Source organism: Microcaecilia unicolor, chromosome 4 (assembly GCF_901765095.1).
Source record: "Microcaecilia unicolor chromosome 4, aMicUni1.1, whole genome shotgun sequence".
NCBI classification, from domain to species: Eukaryota; Metazoa; Chordata; class Amphibia; order Gymnophiona; family Siphonopidae; genus Microcaecilia; species Microcaecilia unicolor.
In genome coordinates, this window is record NC_044034.1 from 284,222,021 (window position 1) to 284,241,611 (window position 19,591).

The window sequence follows — 19,591 nt, forward strand, 5'->3', positions numbered from 1 at the left end:
ATGACGTTTTGAGGAACTAAAAGATTTACTTCAATTGAAAAACCTTTCATCGAGTATCTTGGTAGTTGTTAAAGTATTTTCTCTCTAAGATTTTTCATTTAAAAGTTGTTTAGCAAGTAGGCAATAGACCTAGAAAGATTATGTTAGTATTTACTGAAGAAAGTGACCTAGTTTCAGAAGCTATTTTTATTCTAGCTGAAATAAAAATCATTTTTCATGTGTGCCTGTTCCTTGTCACCAATAAAAGACAAAGCACATTGAGACACAAAAGTTAGATATTTTATTTTTTAAAAAGCCTGGAAATTTTCTTGAATTTTGTCTTTGAGGTAAGTAGAAATTTCTCTCATATACTACCGAGAGTGATTGTAACTGAACCAGAGGTCCTCCTCTTAAGTACAGAATAAGTACAGAAAATCTAATCTTTTATATTGCAGGACCAAGACTGTGGAATTCTTTACCTGCTGAGCTTCAAGCCTTATGAAATGTGGATGAATTTAAAAAGGCTTTGAAAACTGTTCCGTTTTAGCAGATTGTCTGGATACTGTTGGATTTTGATGTTTTTTTTTAGCAGATATTGTTTTGATATATGTTTGTGAAATTTGTTTTATTATTATGACTGTAAATTGTTTCCCACTCAGGGTTGTAGATGTGTGGGTTATACATTTTTATTTAAAAAAACAAATACTACAGATGTCCCCAAACTAAGGTTCATGGGCCAGATATGACCCTTAAAGCCCATACTTCTCATATTCCCAAATTAACCCCCCTGCTTACTAAGCTGAGATAGTGGCTGCCATGTGGCAATGCCGACACAGCCTATTCAAGGTTAATGGGCTGTGTCGGCATTAGCGCACTGGCAGCTGCTATCATGGCTTAGTAAACAGAGGGGTAAATCTGGTCCTCGGTGCCAATTTTTGTTGTTTGGTTTTTCGATTTTTGTTCATTTTTGCTTCTTTTAGTTCATGCTCTCCATATTGCCCTCCCCCCACAAAAAAAACAAAAACAAATTAGGGGATTTTTGCCAGCAGACTGTGAGCATCCACAGATTATTCACAGTGGCCCTTCCCTTCTGAGTTCTGTTAAGCTGTCTAAATGATCATAAGTACATAAAATACATAAGTACATAAGACCAAGGCTCCTCAATCTAGCATTTTGTTTTCAGCAGTGGTCAATCCCAAATTGAATGTACCTGGCAGTATCTGAATCCTATTATTCCTGAATATAACTTACCATAAGCTACCACTGAAAATCAGGGGTCAATATTCAAAGACAGTTATCTGGTGAAGAAAAGTTCTTATCCTGTTGTCAGTTGACTGGGTCCCAAGAAAATGCTTCTGAGTGTCTCCTCTAACCATTAAAGCCTAAAATGGCTATTATGTGGGTGGTCTGGGTGCAGAGTCACCACTTAACTGGATAAATGATGATATTCAGTCCTTAACCAGTTAAGGAGTTCTTTTACTAAAGTGCGGTAAAATCTGGGTTTAACATGTTTTAAACATGGAACTTCCCTACTCGATAAGCCCAGATTTAACATGGCACATTTTAGGGCTTTTTTTTTTTAATTTGCAGGTCATGCACTGTGTTCCCATTAGTGCATGGTACCTACAAAAAAATTGACATGGAAGTACTTACTGCCAGGTGGTAAATGCCCCCGTATTAATTCGGCGTTACCCAGTTAGCACACACTAATCATATCACACTAGCTGAATAACGCAGGAACACTCATTTTCTGCCCATGATACGCACCCTCTGAAAAATATTCATGAAAAATTGATAGCATGCAAACAGGTCAAATACCATAAAATGCTTTAACACATTTCCGCAGTAGCCTGTTTGCCTGCACTAACTGTATGTTATCCCCAGATTCTATATAAGACAAATTAAGTTGTACACACAAATCCAGCTGTATTCTGGATTTGTGTGTGCAACTTAATTAGTTAACAAGCCAATCAGTGCTGATAATTCCCAATTAACAAGCAATTATTGACACTAATTGGCATTAATTAGAATTTATGCACACAACTGCATAAGTGTAGTCCAGCAACTGGATGTTTCTATTTTGCCAAACTACAGGGCCCTTTTATTAATCCACAATAAAAAGATTTAGCTACCATAGCTGACCATGGGCTTCTCTCGCTTCTGTTGCATGCCATGTGTTATCATTCAGATTAATGCACATTAATTGCTCCTGGTTGACATGAAAGCACTTACCCTCGGATTCTATATAGGTCATCCAAAGTTGGGTGCACAAATTTGGACATAGCTCTACGTGCAAGCTAATTAGTTAAAGAGTCATTAACAATCAATAATTGGGATTAATTGGCACTCATTTGGAGTAATGCATAGATCTGGTCTGCGCCGTATTCTATAACATGTACTACTACTACTACTACTTAACATTTCTACAGCGCTACTAGGGTTACGCAGCGCTGTACAGTTTAACAAAGGGAGACAGTCCCTGCTCAAAGAGCTTACAATCTAATAGACAAGTGAACGGTCGGTCCGATAGGGGCAGTCAAATTGGGGCAGTCTGGATTCAGTGAACGGCAAGGGTTAGGTGCCGAACGCAGCATTGAAGAGGTGGGCTTTAAGCAAAGACTTGAAGACGGGCAGGGAGGGGGCTTGGCGTAAGGGTTCAGGAAGGTTGTTCCAAGCATCTCATGGCCCTGCGCTTATTTTATAACATGCACAGGGCCATGTGAGGGGCACAGGCAGGTCAGGGGTATTCCCAGAATTTTGGCACAATGTTATAGAATAGTATCATTTATATACTCAACTGCCATTAGTTGTGCACCGGCATTTGCACCAGGTTTCAGCAAGCATAAGTGCTGCACCCATAGCTACACACGAATCCGTGCTAAGATAGTATTCAGCAAAGGGTGCTCTATGCTGAGTGCCCTTTGCAGAACACTAGTTTAGGGGCCCTTTTACAAAGCGGCGGTAAGCCCAATGCAGGCTTGCCGCAAGCTAATCTGGCCCAACACGGGTGCCAGCAGTAGTTCCAGCCCCAATGTGCACCATTTGCCACACTAGGGAAAATAACTGGCTATTTTCTAGCACGGCACTAGCTCGGCAGTAATCAGGCAGCACTACGCGTTTCCTGGTTACTGCCGGATTAGCGTTGGAGTCCTTACCGTCACCTCAGTGGGTGGTGGTAAATGCTCCCCCTCACTTGGCCATGCAGTAAGATCAATCTTGCTGCATGGCCAAGGCTATTTTCAGGCATTTTGTACCCACTGCGGGGCCACAGCATGCAGCAAAAATAGCCTTCGGCTAGTGCAGGGCCCTTTTTACCGCAGTTTTGTAAAAGGACCTCCTAGTATGGATCTTCCCAGCACCTAAGTTTGGCATCATTTAATAAATTCCCCCCGTTATACCTCCTATTTAGGAAGTGATAAGTGGTCCCACATTAACTCCGCATTAAATAGTTATTATGCACTAATAGAAGTGTGTTAACTGCCAAATGCCTCCGGGGGGGGGGGGGGGGGGTTAATATGTTGCTTAGTTGACATTAAAATATGATCTGAAGAAAATAGTAGCTCAAAAAGACAAATTGTGCAGACTCAGAATCAATCTAGATGGTTTGGCTTAATAAATACATAACAAATGTTCTATTGATGGTTTTGATTTTTCTGTGTAAAGAAAAACACTGGAATTATTAAAGAAACCTGATAAACAACTATGGGATTTAGCTAGCACAGAAGTAGTTTTTTAAATGCCATTTCTACTACAAAAAAATCTAGTTACAACCATGTAAGAACAAGCAGCAGGAGATGTTCTACAAAAATATTCAATTGTTAGAAGATATTTTAAGATAAAAGTTCTATAGTGGAATTTAAAATATTGTATTGTTTGGTTCATCCATTACTAAATCCCTTTAAAATTGCTCTGTTTAGGTGCATTATTGTATCTTTTATAAATCTTGAGTTTCAGTGCTTTTTAATATGAGGCCTTTATTGGGTCAAATATCAAGATTAATCTGAGGAAAACAAAGTTTTAAACAAAATCAAGTATTTGCAATTGTTGCTGTAGTAAATCTATAGTATACCATATGCATATCAGAAAATCCTTCATGTATTGATAGCTTTTTATATGGTTTATTTTTAAAATGTGCCAAATGAGTGCTGGGCACATTTGGGCAGATCCTTTTCTAAAAAGCTAGCAGAATTTCAGATGTCCCAACCTAAACGTATCGATTCTGATATCTATGGTCTATCTAAAATCCACCTTTACATGTATTTTGTGGTGTGGTTATCTCTAGTTGGTTTGTAAAAATAAAGGATGCAACTCTACCATGGTTGTGCCTTCTTCTGACTCAGGGGAAGGGGCTAGGAACCTATAGGGAATGTGGGAGGTGTATGTGTGCATGTGTGTGTGGGGGGTTGACATGAAGATAGTGGATTAGGACCGAGCTGCTGGGAGAGGGAGAAGTGAATGAGGCCATGTGCTATATGGGGTTTGTTGGTTTAAAATATAATGGTATACCGGCTCATGATCAGAGGCAATTATTTTTAACTTGTGATTTTTTTTCAAATTAAAAAAAATAGATTTTGGATCACAATTAATGGGGAGGGTGGGAGGGAAGCTTTCTCCAGAAATCACCCAGAATGGGACCTATAAATTTCATCTATGATCTTTTGATTCAAATGATTGGAAAATCAATATGTAGGGAAAAATGTAAGTGGTCTCTCCAATACATAAAGATAGGAATGTATCAAAACTTATTTTCAAAGGTTTTGCCATAAATGTAAGATTTGTGGAAAACATTTTGAAATTGGGGTAGATCACATTTTATCTATCTCCTTAAGAGGGCAATTTTCCATCTCTGTGCAGTGCTGGCACATTTTCATAAAGAAGGTCCTTATAGAGTTTCTCTTTCATAATCTCACTGTAGCTGTTATACTACCTACTTTACAGGTGCAAAGTAGACAGGGTTAAAAATGCATATGGATTTCAAAATGCAACATCTCCCTCTGCTGTATCAAGTTTACTTTAATGCTGACTCTGTTACTGCCTCTTTTCCCCAAATGGGAGAGGGAATTTCAAAAGGGGAAGGGTTCCTCCCCAAAGATAAACACCCATTTATCACATAAATATCTTAGAAAATATGTCAGTATTATATTTTCTCTATGAAATAAAATTTGCCTTAAAATGGGAAAAAAAACTTTTATTCAGTTTTGATACAAGCAATGAAAGGGGGAAAACATGATTTATTTTATCACTCACATGAAATCCATTCAAATGGAACAGTGACCTTTCAAAAATACAAAAAAAAAAAGAAAATGAATGAGAAAAGGTAGAGAAGATATGTTTTCAATATAGGGTTGGCTGGTGTTTATTCAAAGCATGGTGAATTAAAAATTAGCCTTTTATCTTGCAGGCTTCCTGAGCACTGGGGACCAAGCTGCAAAAGGCAACTATGGATTACTTGACCAAATCCAGGCTTTACGGTGGATAGAAGAAAACATTGGAGCTTTTGGTGGTGATCCAAAAAGAGTGACCATCTTTGGATCAGGAGCAGGAGCATCCTGTGTTAGCCTGCTGACACTATCCCATTACTCAGAAGGTAAAGACACCAGACTGTAAGGGACTCATCACTCACTGTGCGCAGCCCATAAGGAAAACCTAAGACAGCCTTATTGCAGGGGTTTCTCTCTCTCTCTCTCTCTCTCTCTCTCTCTCTCTCTCATACACACACACCAAAAGATCTTTTTCAGTTTGTCCCACATTGCTAAAAATTACTTGTGTTTCTTCATCGTAGATTTATTGACATCAGGTGCAACAATGATCTTTTGTCCTAGCCTAGAAAGTGGTACCTTTGCTTTGGCTGTTGCAAGAATATAAAGAATTTGAGGATATCTTAATATATCTTTTTTAATTATAAATTTTGCAATATTTATCAAGAAAATCTTGAAACACATCAAAAAATGATTATAAGAAAACAAACACAAATATCGTCATTAACCTAGGAATCTAGAAAATATAATCAAACTAGATTAGACCATATAAAGGGAAGGAATCCAACCCATTAAACTGGAGAAGGTTGGTCTAACTAAGAAAAATAATTAACAAAAAAATCACAGAGAATCGATCTATAACATAATCAAAAATGGTTCTTTAAGTGGCTTTGGAAACCAATGGAGTTGACAGTGAAATCTCTCTACACTCTAAGATCTCTCTATCCTCTAAGAAAGATTGTAACAGGGAGGGCTCATAAAACACACAAGTATGCTGATCCAGAAAAATTTAATATTTAAAGGGAATTCTTAATTGCAACTTAGCTCCCAAGGATACTAGATGAGGTGAATATGCTAAGAATTTCTTCTTCCGTGTTTGAGTCCACTTAGATATAACAGGAAAAAAATTATCCTCCTAAAAAAGTAGGATCTATAAGTCTGACAAAGAGGTGCAACAAAACCTCTTTAACCTGCAAGAAAACAAAAGTTATCAATAATGTTGATCTGGAAACCACTTCCAAAATTTGAATTATATTTAAACTATCAGAGGAAACATCGACAACTGAATTAGCATCTGGAGAGCTAGAACATTGTTGAGGAACTGGAAGATATTAAATCGTATGTAAAGGTGGGAAAACCAGAATCAGAATAATTAGTTTCTCCTTTAAAGAATCTGTTACATAAGAACATTAAAAGCATAAAAATAGCCATTACTGGGTCAGACCAATGGTCCATCTAGCCCAGTATCCTGTTTTCCCAAACACTGGCAAGCCAGGTCACAAGTACCTAGCAGAACCCAAATCATGGCAACACTTTATGCTACAATCCAGGGCAAGGCAGTTGCTTCTCATGTCTGTCTCAATAGCAGACTATGGACTTTTCCTCTAGGAATTTGTCCAAACCTTTTTTTAAGCCCAGATACACTAACCGCTGTTACCACATCCTCCGGGAAAGAGTTCCAGAGCTTAACTATTTGTTGAGTGAAAAAATATTTCCTCCTATTTGTTTTAAAGTATTTCCATGTAACTTCATTGAGTGTCCCCAAGATCTTTTGGGTTATGTTGTCAAAAGTTTAGGAAAATTCAATTCATATAATTTGTCTCACATAATTATCAAAGTTTTTCAGTCTGCAATTAACCAACAGCGTATCCAGAGCCATACTGGATTGTAAGGCTTGGGAATGCTGAACCTGACACTCCAAGCAAATATCTTCTAAGAATGTGACTTCAAAAGTTCTTCACATTTGCCAACTCTATGTGAATATTGATTAAAGGAGGAGTCCCAGCACATATCTTGTAGAGAGATTCCAAGGCAGTCTATATGGCCTCCAATGTAACATATCATAGTAACATAGTAACATAGTAGATGACGGCAGAAAAAGACCTGCATGGTCCATCCAGTCTGCCAACAAGATAAAACTTCATATGTGCTACTTTTTGTGTATACCTTACCCTGATTTGTACCTGTCCTTTCAGGGCACAGACCGTGTAAGTCTGCCAGCACTATCCCCGCCTCCCAACCACCAGCCCCACCTCCCACCACCGGCTCTGGCACTGACCGTATAAGTCTGGCCCAGCACTATCCCTGCCTCTCGCCACGGCTGTGCCACCCAATCTCAGCTAAGCTCCTTAGGATCTATTCCTTCTGAACAGGATTTCCTTTATGTCACCTCTGCCAATTTTTTCTAAGGGAGAAATTGATGGCAAAAAAGGGGAGTGTGGTAGCCGTGTTAGTCCACTCTTAAGGTTATCAATAGAAATCAAACAAAATAAAACATGGAAAAGAAAATAAGATGATACCTTTTTTTATTGGACATAACTTAATACACTGTCAGCTAGCACATTTGCTTATTTCCGATCTGAGGAAGAAGGGCAACCTTCGAAAGCTAATATGGCAAAAGAGGGAAATTCTCTCCAGATTCACTCTCTTACAGCTCCCCAATGACTGATCTCTGAGCCAAACCCTCCTTTGCTGATTCATACTGCAAGGAATTCAGCAGCTGCAGCATGCCCTTGGGTCCTCCACTTGATGCTCCTTTCATCGGCAGGGGAAACTCCAGAACACTGAGTCTTGCTGCGGTTGGGGAGAAACTGGTTCCTTTGGACTGTGAAACCTCACTCCTGAGACCCAAGATCTTCTCATGCTCCTGCCAGCTGGAGTGCCCTGAGAAGTCGACAAGAAGCTGATCTCTGCTTGCCTCAAAACAGGGTTTGACAGCTGTCGGGCAGCTACAGCAATCTTACTCTTCCTTTTTGGCATCGTAAAGGCAAGAATGACAAAGCCAGGAATAATAACACAGAGGGAGCAGAGAAACACTGGTGTCTACTGCAGCCATCTTGGATTCCCCTCTTGAAGATATCTTCATAATTTCAATACAATCAGCCATGGATGTTGCTGCTATTGGGGTTGGAAGGCACCCAGTGGGCATGCTCAACATCCAGAGGTCTTTCAAATTGTATAGTCAGTGACTTTGAGATAAAATATTCGTAATGCTACCAGGTTGTTGGATTCAGTGTTCTCTGGTATCCTTAGGATGTGTAAGTGTTTCCTCCTTTTGCAATGCTGAGATCTTCATAATCTCTCTGTAGTTGCTGAAGATGCCTGGCTTGAATACACTGCATGTATTTTTATCTTCCGGAATGGTGGTGCACTGCTGTAGCTGTGGTATGCATTGCTGATATTCTTGGCTCTAAGCTGTTTGCACTGCCATTTCCTTCTAAAGATTCTTTATCACTCCGTGATTAGTTGCTGCCAGCTCTTTAATCTTCTTTTGCCTTCCTCTAGTATAGTGGAAAAACTTCACCGATTTTGAGAGGAGAAAGAAGGTTAGGTTTCAGTCCTTTTACACCCAATGCTGCTGCAAAAGCCATTTCAATCTTGGTGAGTTTAGTAGTTACCATCAGATTTAAGAAACAAAACACAAAACCACACAGTTTTAAAGAAAGTATTGCAAGTCTGTTGTCGAAACAATCAGAATTGTAGTTGACCTGTGAGAGCTCAATGACCTTGTATCTGATTATATACTTTGCTCAGCAGTGCCCCCACACAGTCATATCTTACTAATACATTTGTTAAAAGGTTTTGCAGACTATGGAGCCCTTTAATAAGGCGTGTAGGCACATCCAATGTGCGTAAAATTGGAACTACTGGATGCCGTAGATGGTAATTCCATTTTTGATACGTGCCCTAAACACACACAGTAGGAAATATTTCTCTATTTCTACAGCATGGCGTTTACCCAGCGGTAATCGGCCAGTTTATGTATGCTGTCCACTTACCGCCGAGTTAGCGCATGAGACCTTGCCATTAAGTCAATGTGGGTGGCAGTAAGGTCTGAGGCCAATAATGGACACACGCTGATTTTAATTTTGCTGCACATCCATTTTGGCAACAAAAAAAGGCATTTTTTTCCAGGTGCGCTGAAATTTTGACATGCGTGCATCCAAAACACATGCCTACACCAGTGCAGGCCACAGGCATGCCATAGTAAAAGGATCACTTTAGTTTTTTAATGGTAACTACAAATGGCAAAGCTTCATTTGTTCAGAATTAAAATCTCTGAGATGATCTTAGGTGGTCTTTATGTCACAACAAAACAATCATAGAAACAACAAATGTATCCATATGTCAGACAATACTGTCTCCTTGAGATTAGGGTTACCCATATGGCTCCAGAAAAAGGAGGACGGATTGAGCCAGCTGGGTTTTACTTCCATTGCTTTCAATGGAAAGCAATTCAGCCAGCCGGGTTTTACTTCCATTGCTTTCACAAGCAATGGAAGTAAAAACCCGGCTGGCTCAATCCGTCATCCTTTTTCTGGAGCCATATGGTACCCCTACTTGAGATTCCATTATTGCTTGTGCTTCCTTGCAGGATCCCAGCAAAAATCTTGCATTAGGATTTGTATTCTTGCAAGTCTTCTGTTCACTTGTAACAACTCCCAAACTCCCAATAACAGTACCCGTCTCATGAAGGTTTAATCAGTCCTGTTTGGCCTCTAGGTTTCCCACCAAATAAACCAGCAAGGCAGAATTCATCTGGAGTTCTGTCTTACTCTGCCATCATTCAGTTGTGGTCTGGCTTTCTTCCTCCATATTTCCACTCTGTCTTCCTTATTAATTTGATCCAACCACATAAAAGAAAACCCATACCACAACCACTCATGACAGATTATTTACTTCCTCTTCTTTTCATGATTTTTGGCAACTTGTTGCTTCTCTGGTCTAATCTGCTTTTCTCTGTGACTGTTCCCTCACTTGTATCCTCACCTGCTTCGACTTACTTAACTAATGAGCTGCTTCTAAGGAAACTGGCAGTTTCCACCTTCCCTTCTCTTAAAGATTCCCTGTAAGAAGCCCTATACCCTCCTGAGAGTGTTACCCAAATATCCATATTTTCCTTGTTCTGAAAGGCATTTTCCCCTTCAGATTCTTCCCTGTTTCATTTTCAATGTTTTTTTGACTGTTTAGTGGTGACAGTGGCATACCCAGACAGATATTTGGTTGGGTTCAAGGTTAATATAAGTAGACACCAACTCCAGATCCGATCTCCATGCCTCTAGGCTACTGACTACGTTTGGGTGGGCCTGACACTAAATTAGTGGGGCATGGCCACACAGGTTCCCTCATGGCTATGTACCTGTGGAGTGAATGTAAATTCCATTGCACCAAGAATAGGGAATGAGGGATTTTGAACTTTAGCTGAATCGCTGACTGAGAAACATATTTACTATATTTAAGTCCAGGGAAACACAACTCATCAACAAGGAAAGTATAGAGAATGCTTTCCAACAATTCAATCTTTTGTGCAAGAGACTACTGCGTCTTCATTTTCCTACCTGTAAAAAAGTATTATGCTTTATTATGCATTCTTTATATATTTATGATTCTTTCCTTATTGATATGTGTGGGGTTTATGTATTTTATTTAATATTTTGTAATGACTTCTTTTTAGCTTGTTAGCCACATGAACTCAAAATTATACAGGAAAATGTGGGGTATAATGTCATAAATAAATAACTATTATCAGGAATTATATGCAAGAGAGGATGGGCCAGATGACATATGGAAAATGTTTTCAAGGTCTCTCTCTGCCTCTGTTATCATCAGGAGGGCAGAACAGTTTTTGAGACCAATAGCTACAGAGGAATGTACCTTGTATTCGACAGCTGAACAGCTGGCCCTGAATGATTTTTTTTATTTGGTGGGAGGAGGGTATTCTATACTTTATAGAATGTGCTTAGGAGAATTTCATTTTGGCATTCAAATTTATAGTGTGATATACAGGAATCCAAGCTCCAAGGTGTTTTGTGTGCAACCCAAAAGAGAGTGTGGCCATGGAAGAGGCATGAGCAGGTCAAGGGCATTCTCAAAATTTAGGCACACTGTTATAGGTTGATATACAGAATCAAGTCCAAGGTGTTTTGTGTGCAACCCAAAGAGAGTGTGGCCATGGAAGAGGCCATGAGCAGGTCAAGGGCCTTCTCAAAATTTAGGCACACTGTTATAGCACACCGAGGTTATTTACACAACTGTGGGCCAAGATGTACACCAAGTTTCAGCTGGCGTAATTCCTCACACCCACAGTTCTTGCATATTGCTATTGGAACTGTCCAAAAAGTGCAGGGCAGGGCATTTTGCTTAACTCCATACAAATAATGGTGCTGAATATACATGTAGTTTGCTTAGGACACTGGACAGTGTTAATTAAAAAAAAAAACCCACCTTACTAGATGAATACTAACCTAAGGAGGAGTAGCCTAGTGGTTAGTGTAGCGGAGTTTGATCCTGGGGAACTGGGTTCAATTTCCACTGCAACTCCTTTTGACTCTGGGCAAGTCACTTAACCCTCCATTGCCCCGGGTGCAAATAAGTACCTGTATATACTATATAAACCACTTTGAATGTAGTTGCAAAAAACACACAAGGGCAGCATAGCAAGTCCCATTCCCTTTCACTATCTGTCACAGCCCCAACAAATTTTCCTTGAAAGCAGGTAAATTTATTATTTGGATTTACTTACTGCCTTTTGAAGTAATTCACTCAAGTACAGCAAGAATAAGTCAAACCAAGCGATAGACAATTCTATCAGTAAAATAATCAAATAAGAATACAAAGTATGGCGTAATATGCTACATTACAATGAGGGGCATAATCGATGCGAACACCATCTCCATGAGCATACTATCTCGAGAACGGGTACGTGAAGGGCGGGACCAGACCGTATTTTTGAAAAAAATGGGCGTCCATCTTTTTTTTCGATAATACGGTTGGCCGGGCAAATGCATCAGATTTGTGTGGATTTGAGCTGGGCGGTTATGTTTTTCAGCCTATAATGGAAACCGAAGGCGCCCAGCTCAAAAACGAACAAATCCAAGGCATTTGGTCATGGGAGGGGCCAGGATCCTAGTGCACTGGTCCTCCCCTCACATGCCAGGACACCAACCGGGCACCCTAGGGGGCACTTGTAACAACAACAAAAAAAGTAAATTACCTCCCAAGTCCATAGCTCCCTCCCTTGGGTGCTGAGCCCCCAATCCCCCCCACAACCCACTCCCCACAATTCTACACTAGTACCATAGCACTTATGGCTGAAGGGGCGCACCTAGATGGGGAACAGTGTGGGTTTTGAGGGTGGTTTGGGAGCACTCCCATTTACCACCACAAGTGTAACAGGTAGCAGGGGGATGGGCCTGGGTCCACCTGCCTGAAGTCCCGCTGCACCCACTAACAACTGCTCCAGGGACCTGCATACTGCTGTGATGGAGCTCGGTAGGCATTGAGGCTGGCATACAGGCTTGAAAAAAAAGTTGTTAAAGTGTTTTTTTTTTGGTGGAGGGGGTTAGTGACCACTGGGGAGTCAGGGGTGGTCATCCCCGATTCCCTCCGGTGGTCATCTGGTCATTTAGGGCACTTTTTTGGGAACTTATTCATGAAAAAAAAAGGTCCAAAAAAGTGACCCAAATTCGTGCTAAAAACGCCCTTTCTTTTTTCGCTTATCGGATGATGGCGCCCATCTCTCTGTGGCCGATAAACACGCCCCAGTTCCCACCTTCACCCCGCCTCTGACATGCCCCCGTCAACTTTGCCCCATTTCCACAACAGATGCAGTTGAAACGCCCAAAATCGGCTTTCGATTATACCGATTTGGGCGCCCACGGGAGAAAGGCGCCCATCTCCTTATTTGGGTCGAAATATGGGCATCTTTCTCTTCGAAAATAAGCCTGAATGTCAACACAATATGCAATAAACATTTTAATAGACAGCATGTAGGGTTGTAAGCAAAGATGCAACATATAGATTGATAAGATAGAGTAACAGGAGTAAGAAATAAGGGGATTGATTTAAAGAAAGTACACAACGATGTCAGAAAGGTGCTGATATTAATTAAGATAATTTTCTGACCACCTCTTGATGAACATGTGATTTTTAATCCAATCTAATCTACTTTTTTGTATCCCACTAGAGCCCAATCATATGGTCCAAACTGGCTTACAGAAAGATTAAAGGGGAAGAGTTGTCAATAAAGCAGTCACATGCACAAATCGTGATTCTTTAAAGATCGTTCTAACTGCTGTATTTCCAGTAGCTGTAACCTTTTACAATTTTACTCATCAGACCAATATAGATGGCATTACAATAATCTAGTTGGGGGAAAAAATTAATGCCCTTTTTTACTACGCCGCCACTAGCATTTTTACGCATGCTAAAACTTAACTGCGCTACATGCTAGAGAAACTCATATATTCCTATGGTTGTCTATTGTGTTAGTGTGCACTAATTTTTAGCATGCACTAACAATGCTAGTGCACCTTAGTAAACAGTGTCCTAATTGTTGTAGTAACCTAGCAAAGCGTTCTCATAGAACAGAGCCCATATTGCTTTTTTTTTTTTGTTACACTTGTACCCCGTGCTTTCCCACTCATGGCAGGCTCAATGTGGCTTAATATTATATACAGGTACTTATTTGTACCTGGCAGGACTCAATGTGGACTTACATTTATATAAAGGTACTTATTTGTACTGGGGCAATGGAGGGTTAAGTGACTTGCCAGAGTCACAAGGAGTTGCCTGTGTCTGAAGTGGGGAATTGAAAGCAGTTCCTCAGTTCCCCAGGACCAGAGGTCCACCACCCTAACCACTAGGCCACTCCTCCTTCAAATTATGCAGTGAAAAATACTTTAAAAACAAAAAGATTCTGAGTCAAGCAAGACTCTAACACTATTGGCATATCTTGGCAGTTTTTCAAACAGGTACTAACCTCCTCAGTTCTTAATGTTATACAATTCAGTATCAACTGGTCTTTCTTTGTAAACCAGAGAATATTTGTTTGTCAAGCATAAAAATTTGAGTCTATGAAAGTTAGTCCAATCATTTAAGAGATCAAACTACTTTTTTTTTTAAAGAGTGGTAGTAATAAGCAAGAAAATTTCATCATAAAAGAAAATAATGTAATATCTAAATCTAGCAAAGAGATCCCAAAAAGCTATTGAAACAATACAAAGCAAAGGATATAGTGGAGAACCCTGTGGTACACCACAGGAAGTGACGTCAGCTGAAGAGATGGCTGCTTGATCAGTAAGCTCCGTCGTCTTAGAGCAAATCGAAGCATCCCTGTGTCAAATAGCGAAAATCACTCCTACTATAAAAGAATCTATGCTAGACTCATGGCAGCAAAGAAAAAAGCTAGCAAAAATTTAAGTTTACAACCGAAACACCGAGCGTACAAAGGGAGCGGGCTCCGGACTCGAGGGGCCAAGATGGTGACTGAAGATAAGCGATGTCGGACCAAGGACCTTGAAGAGCAGCTCGAGAGCGAGGCGGGAATTAGCAAGAACGATTTCGCCAGATGGTTTACAGAACTAAAGAATGAGATGGTGACAACAAGACGTAGCATTCAACGGCGGTAGCGGAAATGCCGAGAAGACGTCAGGAAATCGGAAACAGGCTGGCAGAAACTGGGAAGAAACCGGAGGCAATATCGCTGGAAGTGCGGACCTCCGGGGCTCCATACAAAATGAACAGCAAACAAGGGCTGATATGGAAACAAGGCTGGAAGAAAATCATACCAGAAGGTGCAACTTGAGATTCAGAGGCATTCCTGAGGAGGACCCGTATAAGATGCGGAGAAGGTGGTTCAAGAAATTTTGTGCCTCTCTACTTAATCAGGACTCTAATGCAGGAGAGAGTCAAGAGAGTGCACCTGTGGAACTGGAAAGGGTGCACAGAAGCCTAGGTGCACCAAGGAAAGGATTGCCAAGAGACATAGAGGCATATTTTCAAAGCACTTTGGGAGGCTAAGTTCCATAGGTTTCTATGGAACTTTGGGAGGCTAAGTGCTTGAAAATGAGCTTGATAGTAGCCTGTTTCTCAGGTTCCAGTCAAAGAGAAAGTTGGAAAAAAAAGCGAGAGAGCTGGGGGAGATAACTTGGAAGATCGGATATATCAGGATCTGGTAGACAAACGCTACAGTGCAGAAGAGACTTAAGGACATCACAGGCTACCTACAAAAAATCTGGATTACGCTACCGTTGGCTGTGTCTGTTGGGCTGCAAGTAACGGTGGGGAGTACTACACGCCGTCTCCCAGTCACCGCAAAGGAGCGTGGAAAGTCTTAAAGGAGATGGGATGTACAGATGTCCCCAGAGAGGAGGAAACCACACAGCACTCCCGAGGCAGCATAGGGAGAAAAGATCAGGCGGGCTGGCAGCTGGCTGAGGGGAGGAGAAACCATCTCCCAACACGAAATGCAAGAGAAACGGTGGAGAAGGATGATGCCACCTGGCTGATAAGGACTGAATATGGACTTTGAGTGAGTTTCCACTGTAGCGAGTGGGAGTGAGGTTGGAACAAGTTGAAGGGTTATATATAAGATGTTGGGGAAAATGCTTATACAAGTTCTAAAAGAAGGGGGGGAACAAAACAAAACAAGGGAGGGACTGCTTAAATGATTAAGAGATCGGGTAGTCAAGCTCAGAGGGAGACGAACTTCCTAAAGGGGTACACTGGCACGAAAGAGCGGATGCCAGTGATGGGGAATTGGGGACTGGGAGGTGGGGGGAACAGGGGAATAGGGAGGACTGAGAGATGGAGGGCTACGTATTGGGTCATGGAATGTAAATGGACTAAACAACCCGGGTAATGAGAAGTATAATTTCAGAGAACCTGCGTAGATTGAACTGTGACATAATAATGCTGCAGGAAACCCACATTAGGAAGAAGGATGAATCGCTAATTATGAACAAAGGATTGGGGGAGGGGTATACTTTGGTGGATACTAGGGGGAATAAGACGGGAGGTCTAGTGATTTATATGAAAAGAACACTTGCAGTTTGTTAAAGAGTCTGTGTATAAAGACAAAGAGGGTCGATGTCTTGCAGTCAAGGGGAAGGTCAACAACCGCAATATTACTTTAATAAACATGTATTCACCAAACAAGGGACAAGGGAGATACTTTGATGCCACTCGGGCAGAACTGATTCCCTTTGTAGAGGGAGTGGTGATGTTGGGGGGGGGGACTTTAATCATGCGGCGGGGACCTTGGACCACTCTGACAGGTCGGATGGTGGGGGCGGGTATAACGGGCGCCAATTTCTTAGACTGATGCGTGAATTAGACTTAATAGACATATGGCATTTACAACATCCAGGACAGTGGCAATACACACACTATGCCCATGTACAGAGGACATATGCCAGAATAGATGCAATTGGGGTAGCCGGAATATATGGGGGACATAAAGGAGGCGGAGATCGAGAGTATACATGCCGCCGATCATGCAGCAGTATGGGTCACACTAGATGGGTTGGGTAAACAAAGAACAGGACAAATTTGGAGACTCAATGAAACTTTATTAGATGGAGAATCTGACTGCCAAGAAATTAGGAAAATCATTAAAGAGTATTTGGAACTAAATGATACGGGGAGGTAATGGATGGGATAATGTGGGATGCTTTAAAAGCAGTAGTGAGGGGGGTCTTAATTAAAAAGGGGGCTCTCAAGAAGAAGCAGAGGGTAGAGAGGGAGGTAGAAATTCGGAGGCAACTAGCGAGAATGGAAGCCATACATCAAAGGGAGGGGAGACCCCACAACTTAGTAGAACTTAAAAATGGAGAGCGGAACTGCATATGATCCAGATGAAAACCATGGAATTCCATAGGCAATTAATGCAGCAGAAATTTTTTGAGTTCAGCAATAAAGCTGGGAAACCTTTAGCTAGAGGTTTGCGTGATAGAAGAGTTAAGAACACGATCACCAAAATTAAGGGCCCAAAAGATGTGATTTATCATCAAGATGAGGAAATCAGGGCACAATTTATGGATTTCTATAAAAAGTTATATAAAAGGGAATCAACAGTGTCTGTAGAAAGCATCAGGGATTATATACAGGGACTCGGATTACAGAAGGTTTCGGTTCAACAGAGAGGAGAGATCGAGGCAGCAATAACATTAGAGGAAGTGTTAGGAGTCATCAGAGGCCTAAAGGGTGGGAAATCACCAGGGCTATATGGATATACCGCTAAATATTATAAAATCTTCCAACAAGAATTAGGACTCCTCTTAGTGAGGCTGGGCAATGCTAGCTTTGAGGGGAAAGGATTTCCAACTAGCATGCAGGAAGCAGGGATATCGGTATTGTTGAAACCTGGGCGAGATCCAACTTTATGTGGGTCATTAGACTGATATCCCTGCTGAATGTAGATGTTAAGGTTCTGGCCAAAATAATGGCTAATAGGCTGAGTGGGATACTGCCATCTCTTATGCACGAGGATCAATCTGGTTTCATTAAGCACAGGCAAGTGGCAGACAACATTAGAAGGACCCTCAACCTAATATGGGGGGCACAGAGAAGGGGGGGACTCTATGACTTTATTAACAGTAGACGCTGAAAGGCGTTCGATAGGGTGAGTGGGACTACCTATGGGAAGTAATGTTGGAAATGGGATTTGGCAACACTTTTGTAGGCTGGGTGAAAAGGCTATATGACCAACCAAGGCAAGGATTAAAGTAAATGGGGGGTGGTCAAACCCAGTGAACATACAGCGGGGGACCAGACAGGGATGCCCCCTATCCCCACTGTTATTTGCAATATCTATTGAACCATTGGCCCAACGAGTCAGAGCATTGAAGGAAGTGCAAGGGGTCCGCATGGGAGGAAAAAAGCATAAAATAGCATTATTTGCGGATGATCTGCTGTTTTACATTGGAAAGCCACTAGAGACACTGCCGGGTGCTAATAAAGGAATTAAATCTATTTGGGAAACTGTCAGGTTTGCGAGTATACTTTGATAATCAGAACTCATGGGGATAACGGTCGCTGATCAGGAAACAGATCAACTAGGGAAGAGACATGGTTTTCGCTGGACAGGCAGAAAGTTTCGCTATTTGGGCATATATGTACCACGTGATCTAAACACGTTATACCAATTGAATTACACACCGCTTATAGTAGCTATTAGAAGAGATTTGCAAAAGTGGAAGGGAGGATTGCTATCATGGTGGGGCCGTATAGCGGTGGTCAAGATGAATATACTCCCTAGACTGCTATTCCTATTTCAAACACTGCCAATAGCTTGATTTGTAACTGTCATTTTCAGGGCACAGACCGTACAAGTCTGCCCAGCACTATCCCCGCCTCCCAACCACCAGCCCCACCTCCCACCACTGGCTCTGGCACAGACCGTATAAGTCTGGCCAGCACTATCCCCACCTCCCAACCACCAGCCCCGCCACCCAATCTTGGCTAAGCTCCTGAGGATCCATTTCTTCTGAACAGGATTCCTTTATGTTTATCCCACGCATGTTTGAATTCCGTTACCGTTTTCCTCTCCACCACCTTCCACGGGAGGGCATTCCAAGCATCCACCACTTTCTCATTATTATTCAATTTAAATGTGCACGAAAATTTGGCTTGTGTCCAAATTTGCACACATATTTTTAGTGCTTTTTATAGAAATACTGTGCACAAAAATCCATTCCGTCCAATAGTCAAAAGTATTTAACCGACCATGAACGGCACCTGGCAGGTTAGATATCCTCAAGATGACTATCCGTCAATATTCAGTGGGAGCTAACCATCTATCTCCCTCTGAATATCTCAGTCAGCAACTAGCCTGGTCAGCAGCTATGGCGTGTGACATAGCCGGTTACTGCCAATTTTCATTGGCTGACTGGTTAAGTTAAGCAGCCAGAAAGACTCGCTTAACTAGCAGATCTACCTTTGGCCGCTATAACTTAGCTGGCCAGCCAATGAATATCAGCTTAACCGGCTATGTTTGTGATTCCCAAACAAAAGCCCCAAATTCAATGCAGGTAGCCAGATACGGCCTCGGCATTGAATTTCTGGGTTCGCTGGTGACTGCGGGAGTTAGCCAGTTTATCTCCCGCAGTCTCAATATTAGCCTCATTATATATTAATAGTGGTTTGAAGTAGGAACATTTATTTATTATTTATTTATGGTTCATTTCTACCCCACATTTTCCCACAAATGCAGGCACAATGTGGCTTACATGAATTACAAAAGAAGAGAAGTATAACACATGAATTTTACAGAAGAATAAGGATAAAACGCTAGCAACAAGTAGGATGACTAAACAGCAGAATTACTAATGGAGTATGTTTTTTTCAAAAAGGAA

General features: G+C 41.3%; 1 protein-coding gene across 1 annotated transcript in view; it reads left to right on the forward strand.

Annotated features, from left to right (window-relative positions):
* NLGN4X (neuroligin 4 X-linked) overlaps positions 1-19,591 on the forward strand; it is a 316,551-nt gene that overhangs the window by 239,971 nt on the left and 56,989 nt on the right. The window contains 1 exon segment of the mRNA XM_030199591.1: positions 5,381-5,566. Within this exon segment, the coding sequence (XP_030055451.1) occupies positions 5,381-5,566 (186 nt within the window).